This window comes from Lutjanus erythropterus, chromosome 5 (genome assembly GCF_056507025.1).
Source record: "Lutjanus erythropterus isolate fLutEry1 chromosome 5, fLutEry1.hap2, whole genome shotgun sequence".
NCBI lineage: Eukaryota > Metazoa > Chordata > Actinopteri > Lutjaniformes > Lutjanidae > Lutjanus > Lutjanus erythropterus.
In genome coordinates this window covers 40,257,089-40,269,882 of record NC_139321.1, presented here as the reverse complement: position 1 = coordinate 40,269,882, position 12,794 = coordinate 40,257,089, and the positions used below count along the sequence as shown (strand labels likewise).

Below are 12,794 nucleotides of genomic sequence, written 5' to 3'. Positions count from 1 at the left end.
TGACTGACTGCACTGCTGCACACTTCCATCTATGCACGTGGCATGCAACAGAAAATAGAGCTATGAACTATGTAAGTTGCATAGTGTGTATAATGTTCTCTACTGTTTTTGGATGAATATTATTGCACTCATGTAACTGTTTCCTGCTGTAGATCTTCATGGTTGAGTTCATCTTAACTACTTTATAGACCAGTGGCTGCCAACCTTTTTTTTCTCTGAGCCCCCTCTACTTATATCTAAGTCTGTTAATATTATTATTATTATTAGTAGTAGTAGTAGTGGTAGTAGTAGTAGTGGTAGTAGTAGTAGTAGTAGTAGTAGTAGTAGTAGTAATAGTAGTAGTAGTAGTAGTAGTAGTAGTAGTAGTAGTAGTAGTAGTAGTTGTTGTAGTAGTAGTATTACTATTATTGTTGTTGTTGATGTTATTATTACCATTTTCAGTACCATTATTGGTGGCAGTAGTGGTGTTAATATCATATATAGTGTGATTATATCACAAAATGTAACATAATTTAGGAGGTGGTTTAATATATTATGTAATCTTTAAATAGGAGAATTCAAATGTGGATGTGAGATTAAGAAATATATGATTTTGAAATATGTTTTGAAACATTAAAGGAAATGGCAACTGTAAGGACATTTCCATGACATTACTGACATTTGAATAACAGCACTGTTTGTGCTGTGTGTTTTCTTTTACAATATTTTGATGTTGTAATGTATGTATCATTATGTGTTATGTATTGTATAATTTTATGCACTTGTTGGACACCACTAAGAATAGTGGCAGCATTTGCTGCAGCCAATGGGGATCCTGATAAACTAAAAAAGCTAAAACTAAAACTAAGTAAAGCTGATCTGTACTCAAGTACAAGTACTGTTACATTACTAAATATTACTCAATTACAAGTAAAAGTACTGGTGTTAGAAAAAAAATACTTAAGTAAAAAGTATTCATTTCAAAAACTTCTTGGGGTATTTGTTACTTTTGACCATTGATGTCACGTCACCTCTCAAAACCAGAGTTGAGTTCAGTTTTCCTGAACCAATAGTTGAAAACATCGACAATTAATCATTAATAATTTATAACATACAAAGCATGTAATTTTTTTCACCTTTATTTTGTTCTCATTTTAAGTCCACATTTAATTGTCCTTATTCAACAAATGGCTCTGCCTGACAAAACAATGTCAACTGAAGCACAGTTATTGCCCATGAATACATTTTTAACTGGTTAAATTCTTATCAGCAATTGATTGATTAATGATTACTCATTAACATCCTTACTCCAAATGTGTGCTGCAGTGTTTTGTTTTATTTTCCATCCTTATGTCACTGTTTTCACTGGCCTGTTTGCACTCAGATCACCTTCCTGGCTGCAAAAATGCAGATGAAAGGTTTGGATATTAATTCATCTGATACTCAGAATTCAACTATGGCTTTAGCAGTAACTAAGGAGATTGCATCTTGGAATGCATACTTAAAAGTACAGACTTGAAAATCTACTACTTAATTACAGTAATTTGAGTATTTGTAATTAGTTACTTCCACCCCTGCTTGGTTATAGTGGGAGCACTGGGGTGTCAGGTATAACTATTATCTCTCTAATCAGTCAGGGGGACCCCTTCACAGAATATTGCTTATGATCCCAAGGAGGTCATACTGATTCTGGAAATAATCAGCATTTTACTCCACTAACACTGATGTGAAGATGAAGATGTTCAATAATCAAATTCAAAGATGCTTTTTGGCATGATAACAAAGTACAGTCTCACCAAAAATGTTCAGTATCCCTCTGCTTTGCTTTTACTGTAAAGCCCAGTGGACTATTAGTAGAGTTGAATCCCATCATGACTCACTGAGTTCTCTCTGTTTGTTTGTTCTCTTTGTGTTTTTGTGTGTGTTTCCTGCAGGGACTCTGGTTTAGTTATTACCCGTTAAAGATTATGTGAGCTATCGGGAATCCTGCCGCTGCCCTTGGCCGGGGCGCTGAACTCACGAGTGAAGATACTGAGTTTGTACTTGATGTGTTTCTGCTTGATAGTTAGGTGACGTCAAAATGAGAGGATTAATGATGAAGCTTAATAAATACCATCAGAGCAGGCCTAGTTGGAAAACCATGTTAACTTCCTGTCTAAGATTGTTTCATTTGAAAAAGGTTGAGAGGTTTGAAGAAGTAAACATATCCAAAATTTGAGCTTCAAAGTTCATTGCTTGGAAACAGTTTACCAGACAATCTTAAAGGGATGGTTCACCCAAAAGTGAAAATTCAGTCATTATCTACTCACCCTCATGCTGATTGAGGGTCAGGTTTATTTTCTTAGTCTACAAAACACTGCTGGAGTTTAAGAGTTGCAGAATCTCCAAATAATGGAAGTGAATGGTGACCAGTTTTCAAATGTAAAAAACACAACATAAAATGCCTCCAGACGAGCAGTATGGAGGCATTTAATGTTTTTATTCTGTTGTTTTTCATATATTTGAAAACAAGTCACTATTCATTTCCATTGTTTGGGAGATTCTACAACGCTGTTTCCAGTGAAACTCCAGCAGTGTTTTGGTGACTGAAAAACTAAACCTGTCCTTCAATCAGCAGGAGGTTGAATAGATAATGAGTGAATTTTCATTTTGGGGTGAACTATCCCTTTAAAGTCAAGTGGTCTTGAAGGAATCAGGACAGGAATCAGCGCAGTTCTGTCCACTGCATAATCATAAAACTGGGCTCATACAAAAGCTTTGCTGTGCCTCTGTGGGAGGAGATGAACTATTTCTCCAAAGACTGAGTCATCTTTAGTATCTGCTGTTCTTTTTCTGGCATTATACACATTTGGTTTTAACTGCTTTCTGATCTTGTATTATTCTCATATTTTGTTGATTTGCACACTTTCCTACTCCATTGCTGCCCACAATTTCACTCTGAACAAATAAAGTTGTATCTTATCTAAAATACTGTCAATCACATTTTAGCTTTATGGCACTTTTGTATAATACTTTCTCAAATTCAGACTTTACTGATAATGAATGTAAGTTTTTTTTTTTTTTTTAAATTGTTTGATTTAAGAAAGAGATGTCATTTAAAGCTACTACAAGGATCTTAGAGGCCTCTGTGGACAAAAGCGCTAGATTTCTACCAGTAAGAAATATAATAATAATATATTCTTGACACTTTATTTAAAATATATACACGTTAAAACTTTAGAAATGACAAATAAACTCATTTAGGCTGAATTAACAGGCCATCTGATCAGGAAAACAACTTAAGACATTTTAGCCTAAATGAGACAAAATGAGAGCATTTAGACAGATTTAACTGGCTCTTTTTGTTTCCTCTCATCAGTAAAACAATATAGACATTTTAAGAACTTTATAAAAGCTGTGCTGCAGACATAAATCTTAAATTTGCAGAATTTCCTCCTCATTTATTTCTTTGGTGACCCAAATAAAATCTCTCATGACCCAGCTGTGGGTCCTGACCCAGTCTTTGGGAAACACTGATGTAGAGGCACCAGTTTTGAATTAAGACCAGTTTAAAAGTTCTTGTAGTAGCTTTAAAGGACACTTTTGTTGTATGGTTCCACAAATGTATATATTGATTATGTATAACTTCTAAAATATTTAGATTTTTTTGTAAAACTAGAATTATATTTTGCATGATACAAAGTATGTCAATGAAAGAATACATGTACATAATAAGAGGCCAGTAAAATCGAAATACTATAATATTGTAGTGTGTGTGTAGACTTACACTGACAGTGAAGCCAGGCTCAGTCTGTAAAGTTTACAGTAGTCTCAGCTCAGCTTTCCTCCTCATGGCTCATTTCCATGACGGCCTCCTTATAGGCTGTGCGGTTTTGGAGAACTCAAATATGATTGGCCGAGAGAGCTGTCCCGCAGATTTAAACTTTGTGCCGATTGGTTGTTTTGCCAACCTGCTGTGTGGCTTTTCTTATCAGGGAACACACACTGTGAGATCTTCTTTTCTCAGAAAGGGATCAGACCTCTACGTTATCATAACAAACCGAAGCTCAGTAGTTTTCCTCCTCATCATCTGTGTCTCTGAGGATACTCGCGGAGTTTTTCTTGATTTTCTGGCTGATGAGAGGCAGTAAAGTGAAGTTTGCAGCTCTGAGTTGAAGATGCAGACCTCAAAGAGCTTCATGTTGGATGATTTTCTGGCTGGATGGATCGGCGGTGAGTGACACAAACTTATTTCCAGCTTCTCTGTTCATTTATTTTATTCTGTTCAGTTTCTCTTGTGACTCAGTGTCTCTCAGTGTCTGTCTGTGTGTGTGCTTTCAATGGATTCTCATAGCTGCATGTTTGTTCAGCTTAAATCAGCTTTGCATGAAGGAATAAACATGTTTAGAAACATACACAAGCTGTTATTTACGCGCAATGGACGCGTTTTGAAGGGGGGCTGCTGCAGCCCCCTATGCATCCACATCCAGTGTAAACAATGGAGGGTCTGCAGAGAAATCTCCCACCCCCTGCTTCTCTCACACTGATGAATAAGCGTTCTTTTCTGCAGTCTGTTACCTCCAAACTAAACAAAAAGCTGGTAGTAAAATGTGTTAACACCTCCAGGGACGCATTCAGAGACTGTCTGCAGGGCTGATTGAGTGGAAATTTTCATTCTAGTGAGAAAAACGCTTTTTTAAAAAAAAATGAGAGGCCTGACCACTGGAGGCGCTGCTGCTGCATTATTTTTAGTTGCACAAACAAGAAAGTAGGCCTCTGACTCCCTGATACTGAGATCATGTTGTTGTTCTGTTTATCCATACATGGCTAAACTAAAATCACATGGAGCTCTCTCAAAGAGATTTCTTCAGTTCAGAAGTAAAGTGCACAATTAATTCATTAAAAACATGAGTAGGGTGAACCAGTGACCCTAAAAAGCACCTTTATACTGCTGCATGTACTGATCAAATGAAAGGAGGGCTCAATTAAAAGATCAAAATGTGGAAATAGAAATTAAATTTAAGGTCCATGTAAAGCAAAACTAAAATAAAAATACTGAGAGAAAATTAAAGTTGTCCAAAAAATGCAAGTTGTTGAAGAAGAAAGAAGCTGCTGTTGATGATCTGTTATGAATATATAGCCTATAATTTCTGTTATAAACTCTGTCTTAAATGACACCCCCCACTTAAAAGAAATGGAAAGAAAAAGTAAAACCAAACCCAAAATCTAAGAAGTGTAAAGGGACAGTTCACCCCAAAATTAAAAATACATATTTTTCCTCTTACCTGGAGTGTGATTTATCCATCTAGACTGTTTTTATTACTGTGTTGTTGAGTTTTGGAAGTGGCAGCTGTAGAGATGTCTGACTTCTCTCAGTACAATGGACATAAATGGAACTTGGTTTGGGGCACTAAAAGTGCCAAGAAATAACTGACAAACTCAAAACCAGCGTCTCTTTCCAGAAATGACAACCCGGTTACTCAAGATAATCCACACACATTTTGTCAGCAGTTTGATGAGGGACTACTTTCTTTCTATGGTAAAAAGGAGAGAAATCTGTACAGCCGATGTCTGAAAAACTCTGTAACTCACACTGGAACAGAGGAGATGGATAAATAACACTAAAGGTCAGAGGAAAACTGTGTATTGTAACTGAAAGAAAATATCAAATCCAGGGCAAAAAAACACCACAAATGCTAAATTCAATTCACAGTAGACTGTCTGTTACAACATTTCACTGTAAACTGACACATTTTGTGTCCATCATTGATGCTGTATTCATAAAAAGCCAAAACTCTGCCCTTCATGTGTAGTTCAGGTGGCAACAAAAGGTGAAAGCAACCATACAAGCCATGAAATAAATGCATTCTCTCATTGTTCATTTCAGTGAATAAAATAAAACACATAGTGGAGTTACAGCATCTTTTATGCTGCTGTTGACCCTAGTGACCCTGCCGAGACCCCAGTTTGACCAAGGGACAAGTCCATGTCACCTTCATGTTAGTCTGAGGGGCCACATCTCCTAACTGAGACTGAGCCAATGCTGTATTGTATCATGTCTAATACAAATAAGATAACTGATAATTTCACATTTTTGTATTTTAACGAGACATTCATATAACCTGTAGTTTATGTACACCTGAGGGTTAGAAAGGCTCAGGTCTGTGAGCAAAGATGGATGATTTAATGACTGAACCAAATCTAACTGACATCACCATGACAACAAAAACAAAAAAACAGTTCTGATACTTCACATGTTCATTTATTTTTAGGTAAATCAAAAAACTTCATAAACATATTTTGTTTTTGAACATTTTGCCTATAAATTAAATTGAATGTGACATTAGAATCTGTCAAGTCAGACATGTTGTGTTATCTTCCTCTGAAACGGTAAAAACGTTCACACTGGCAACAACCTGTTTGACCCTCTTGTCTACACTGTGTGGTTCTGTCCAGATGCAGCAATTTGAAGTCATGAGCATGACAACAGCGTGCTGTGCTTTTTCTTCTTCTCCTCTATTTACTGGCAGATTTCAAATCAACTAAAAAGTTGTAGTTCTCCCCAAAAATGAAAATTCAGTCATTATCTCCTCCTAATACTGACTGAAGGTCAGGTTTAGTTTTTTAGTCCACAAAACACTGCTGGACTTTCACATTAAAATTGTGTTGCACAATCTCCCAAACAATGGAAATGAATGGTGACCAATTTTTAAACATAAAAAATCCCCAACAGAATCTGTGTGATCAGCCCCAAACTGGATCACTCCAGCCCTAAAAATATATCGAGAATGTCCAAAGCCATATCAGCATACACTGAAAGCAGTTTTCAGAGGCAGAATCATCTCATATTCTTCCCATGTTGTTAAACAAGGCATGGTCAAACTGCAGGAACTGACTGGTTCCATTTTACTTCTTGATCGGCAGTACTCAGAGTAGGGCTGGACGGTATGACAAAATTTTCATATCACGTTTTTTTTAAAAATCATATCGGTTTCACAGTGTCTCATGTTTTGTTTTTTTTCATGCAACACTGTTCTTACCCATATTTTCTTCTACTGAGAACAGAATTACTGCAGTTGATTGTCTTTAAATAGCCCATTTTACTGTCATAAGGACTGTATCATGTTTTTTTTCATGTCCAGACACAGGTAAAAGCATGACCCCTTCAAAGTATGGTTACTATCACATGGCAGGGACAACTATACGATTAAACGTCCCCATCCACGCTAGACGGCACCAGAAATACTAGTAGTTTAAAATATTTAAAAATAAAATATTTATCAATATTTCATGCATGCATGATGTCAGTTATCTGTTGCCTCTAAGATTTTATGCAGCTGCACACCACTTGTCAGGGCTGCGGCTCTGTCAGACGACAGCCCCTCTCACCCAAGCGCGTATGAACCGATCGTCCTGGCAACACCAGATGTTTGTATCAGCGAAGTTGGACAGATTAGTGTAGACTGTGACAGAATAAGCTGATATATATTCACTCGACTGGAGAAACACGACCACATTAAGCACAGACACAGACATAAACCTGCAAGCAGAACTGCTGCTGCTGCTGCTAGCACTGCTAACGTTAGCCACACTGTGTGTCAGGCTGGCAGCTAACGTTAGCTCTGTGTTCTCTACCTGCAGACACTGTGACCCTCTTCAGTCTGAAAAGGTGAAGCATTTATTGAGTTGTTGTCTTGTTTTGTACATTAATGTGTAAGGCTTGTATTGCACAGCACAAAGTAGTGCGCATCTCAGCTGCATTTAAAGTATGATTTGGCGATTGTAGACTGTGACTAACGTCTTCAATTGGCTCTTAATACACACAGTATTTTTTTCAGACAGTGTTTAACATTATAAATTAATAAATTCTGCTAAACTTTAACAGCTTTCTGAGTGTTTTCTTAGTGTTAGACTAGTCTAAATAAAATTTTGTGTTTAATCAACAGAGAAATTAGTCACCATGAACATCTCTAGTACACCCGCTCAAGCAAGCACACCTGTGGTGTTGGTGTGCAGCAGTGAAATAGGTCCCTGCTGAAACGCTTTCCCACTGCACACGTTCCAGACGTTGTTTGGGCTATTCACCGGTATGGTATATGAAAAATTAATATCATAACAAAAATAAAGACTGGTTTTTGGTATGAACCAGTATACCGCACAGACCTAACTCTACAACTACTCCAGAGCTGTATAAATAGAGACTGGGCCTACAAACAGAGTTCAGTATACTATCTACTACAGAAGCTGCTTCATACACGTGGTACTTTTTATGAATATGGAGATAAAGACAGTTGGCTCCTTACTCACCAAATAAAATGTAGCACTGCGTCATGCATGACATCTCAGACTGTGAATTCTTCTTATCTTTTAACTGCAGATCCTGCTGTCATTAACAACACAGTTTCAACTTACTACTACAATTTGTATACATCAGAAGCCCCTGGTGACATATCTTTGATGAATAATTTTCTTGATAACTTAGATACTCCTACTATTAGCACAGACTCAAAACTGGAATTTGACAAACCTTTTTCATTGGAGGAAGTGTTAAAGTCCATTCCAAGTACGCAAAATGCTAAATCCCCTGGCACCGCCGGGTACCCTAATGAATTTTTAAAAACATTCTCACATAAACTAGCCCCTCTTCTTTTGGAAAGAGATTTCATCTCCAAAGGCTCCCTACCTCCAACGCTGACCCAAGCATCAATCTCACTTTTGTTAAAGGAGAAGTGTGTGATTTCCAGTGGCATCTAGCGTTCAAACCTTAGATTGCAACTAAGAGGATTTACCCCGACACTGCCCCTCTCTCACCAAGAGTACGGTGGCCATTAGCGGACAAAATGGCGAGCGAAAGTTATCTCACAACAAACTTCAATTATGTGTGTAGGATGAATTACCTGTCCAGCAGAAAACAGGCAACCTCAGCGTCCCTGTGAAAACGTTTGTCCTCTATCAGCAATTTCCATCGTGTAAACGCTATGCTGATGTTGATTCGTGTTTTTGCCGTTTCCTGTCATGCTTGCATTTACTTTCTTGGCGTCTCCGCTTCTTGGATGACGAGGATTCACTGTCCGCTGCTTTTTGTTCTGGTACAGTGTATGTATGATCCTCCATTTGTCAAAACTGTGCCAGTCAAGGTTCACAACACTAAATGGTCTGCCAGCAATCACCCGCGTCTATCCTCCCCATCTACTTCTGTGTTTACGCTGCGGCGTCTATGTAAGGTCGCCATGGGCTTCCCAAGACTCACTGTTAGTGCAGTTTGTCCGCTCTGCACTGCCGTAGACAGGATGATGATCTCCGTAAGTTGACCCGACAGTATGTAACTATAAATGGCTATTTCTAAAGTAACAGGAACATATAGATTATGAGTTTACGTTGATTGATAATAATAAATAACATACTTATATATAATATATCTCATTTATGTACATAAATTCCTGTAATTATTATACACTGGTCCTTTAAAGCCCGGAAAGGAGCCCACAAACTGTGCTTCATGTCATCCTATTTCACTTCTGAATGTAGATGTTAAAATACTGGCCAAGATGCTGGCGTGCCAATTAGAAACTGTTTTGGTGGATTTAATTTCAGAAGACTAGACAGGTTTTATGGAGGCCTGTTGTTCTTTTTCTAATGTTCATCGGCTCTTAAATGTTATTCAGTCTGCATCTCCGTCAGATGCTGCAAAGGTAGAGATCTCATTAGACGCAGAAAAAGCGTATTATTTGCCGTCCTCAATGGTCCGCCCTCTCTATTCCTCTCCATATGCTACTGTCTGCACCAATAACCTTCGTTCTCCATACTTCCCCCTCATGCACGGAACTCGTCAGGGTTGCCCCTTATTGCCCCTTCTGTTTGCTATATCTATTGAGCCCCTGTACATAGCTCTAAAAGAGCATTCATGATTGGGGTGTCAAACATCGTTTGTCCTTATATGCAGATGATCTGTTATTATATGTCACTGACCCTGTTGCATACTTGACATACTGAAAAATTTGGTGTTTTTCCACATATCAATTAAATTTCACAAAGAGTGTATGTTTTCCGATTCATAATTCAGCATTAATGATCAACCAGGGAGAACTTCCTTTTCATTTTTCTAAGACTGGTTTTAAATACCTGGGTATAAAAAAATCACTCACTCCTATGAAACTCAACATACAGAGAATTTGTCAAACCTGGAGTAAAAAGTGAGATCAGACCTCCAGAGATGGAGGGTTATCCCTTTGTCATTAGCTGGCAGAGTTCACTGTGTGAAAATGAGTGTCTTGCCCTGACTTTGTTGTCTCTTCATGTGTTTGCCCCTTTTTTTTTGCCCAAATCATTTTTCCATTCATTTGACAGCTTAATTTCATCTCAGTTTTATTTTGTTTGTTTGCTTTGTTATTACAAAATATGGAGGGACATTTACTTTCATTGTTGTATTTGTGTACTGAATATTTGAATATTACCTCCAATAAAAATATTATTAAAAAAATAAATAAAAACAAAATACCTCCATACTGCTCGTCTGGTGTAATCCAAGTCTCCTAAAGCCCCAACATGCCAAGTTGACTAAAAAAATGTTATTTACACCATGTTTGTAGCCTGAATCTTCACTGTAGATCCTTAGCTTGGAGCCATGTGCACATGCACACTGTCTGAGGTGTGTGTGTGTGGTGTGACAGTGTGCAAAAGGTATGTCTGGACTTCAGGAGACTTGGATTACACCAGACGAGCAGTATGTACTTCATTTACAAATAAAGCAGACTTTTATAATTGTTGTAATTCTGAGCCTTTTTGGTAAAGTTAGTTAAAGTGTGGTTTCGTTCTCCCTGGAACAAGTTGCTTTTGATTTTTAAAGAATTCTACAAAAAAAATCACAACTTTCTTTTGCAGTTTACACTCATTGCAAAAAGTGTCTAAAAGCATCACAACAACCTTTGCAGTAATTGAGAAAAGCTGCTGTAAAATCTGGCATTTTAGGCCACAACAATCCCAAAAAAGGGCTGCGGAATCCTGGAGGGACTGGATAAATCGAGTCCGGGTGGTACTGGTTGCTAACTAGGTTTCTAGATGAGATACTGTCGGCCATGTGTTGCCATGTGCAGTGTGCTGTGTGTACTGGAAGGGTATTTAGTGCAGGGAACACACACAATGCACAGAGAGCAGAGGGAACAGGGAGTTAACAAGGGCACAATGACCCCATGATAGAAGCCCAGTTTGACCAGTGTCTTGATACATAAATGACCTAAATCATTCACTCCCAAACACTGGGTCATGAAATGAGAATTCACTCATTATCTACTCACCCTCAAGCTGACTGAAAGTCGGGTTCAGTTCACAGGAAAACAGTGTTGTAGAATCTCCCAAACAATGGAAGTGAATGGTGACTAGTTTTCAAATGTAAAAAAAACAACAGAATAAAAACATAAAATGTCTCCATGCTGCTTGTCTGGTGTAATCCAAGTCTCCTAAAGCCCCAACATACCAAGTTGACTAAAATAAAATGTTAATTACACCATTTTTTTTATCCTGAATCTTCACTGTAGATTCTTAGCTTGGAGCCGCATTCATGTGCACATGCACACTGTCTGAACTGTGTGTGTGTGTGTGTGTGTGTGTTGTGACGGTGTGCAAACAACATGTCATGTACATGTAACATTTCTGCATAGAAATACCTAAAAACACTAGACATGTAATATATTTTGTTAAGTTGTGTGCTTACATTATCCCAAATGTGTCCAACAATGTTCAAATGCAGAGAAATGCAGAGAAATCCATAATTAATTCAAGGTAGCAGTGCTTTTCCTGCTAGCTGTTGCTGTATCTTTTTTATATGTTAAACATAAATAGATATGTCAGAAGTATCAGAAAGTGAGGGAGGAAGTTAGCGTACTTTACTAAAAGTTACATGAATAAAACTTTAATATTGCCTCATCCATGAATGTGATTTCTCCCCAGGTCATGTCAGGTAATAATAGAAAATGTAAAAATTAGTTCTTCACTATGAATCAGTGATATAGTCTGAACTACAGTTTTGGGATGAATGTCATTCAGTTTCATTATGTTGCTGTTATCTATAAAATGGCTTAAAAGTGTCAGAAATAAGACAAATATGAGAAATTCAGGCCTTGTTCAACATTTTGAAGCAGGAAAAACAATATTTTCCTCTTTGGCAACAGTTTCATGGTGATTTATGTCTTTTTGTTCTTCTTGTGGTATTTTTCTGCATTCATTATTTTTCCTTCTCTCTGTTTTTCTTCCTCTTCTGGCTGCAGGAGCCTCCAGTGTAGTCGTGGGCCATCCGCTGGACACAGTCAAGGTATTTCAGTGCTCACTATATCGCACGATCTCCAAACTTCAACTCAACTTTCTCATCCTGATTAGTTGTTGTGCAAAAGAACAACAAACTAGTTTGCAGTTGATCAAGTGTCCTGATCTTTTATGTGGAACATTAAGGTTTATTTGGTGTTACGCAACAACAATTATGCCTTATTTGCCATGTTGAACACATTTCCTTACCAAACTAAACAGGCTGTATAGAACTTTGTTTACTCGGACAAACTCTTCCCGCATGTGGTCATGCAGCTACAAAGTTATGCATGGGAAAGTATGTGTTTTTTGACACAGAAAATACAACAAATCTATGTTGAAAATTAAGTTTTACAAAGCAGTTTGGTGCAGTATTTGAACTTTTATTAAAAGTATCTTCTTCTTCTTCTTGAGACTGGTCGATAAAGAGCTGAAGGCCCATCACAGGTTCATGTTAGCTTTTGCTCTGCTAGCTTTTGGATTTCCATGAAATTTGCTGACATTCTTACGATAAAACAATCATAACTCTGTTAGCGTTC

The 12,794-nt window shown here is 37.5% G+C and overlaps 1 protein-coding gene across 1 annotated transcript in view; it reads left to right on the top strand.

The window, feature by feature from the left end:
• The first annotated feature begins 3,987 nt into the window (after positions 1 to 3,987).
• slc25a48 (solute carrier family 25 member 48) overlaps positions 3,988 to 12,794 on the top strand; it is a 25,713-nt gene continuing 16,906 nt past the window's right edge. Inside the window, exons 1-2 of the mRNA XM_084719808.1 lie at positions 3,988 to 4,191; positions 12,222 to 12,265. Of these exons, the coding sequence (XP_084575934.1) occupies positions 4,137 to 4,191; positions 12,222 to 12,265 (99 nt within the window). The 5' untranslated portion in view covers positions 3,988 to 4,136. The remainder of the gene's footprint in view (positions 4,192 to 12,221; positions 12,266 to 12,794) is intronic.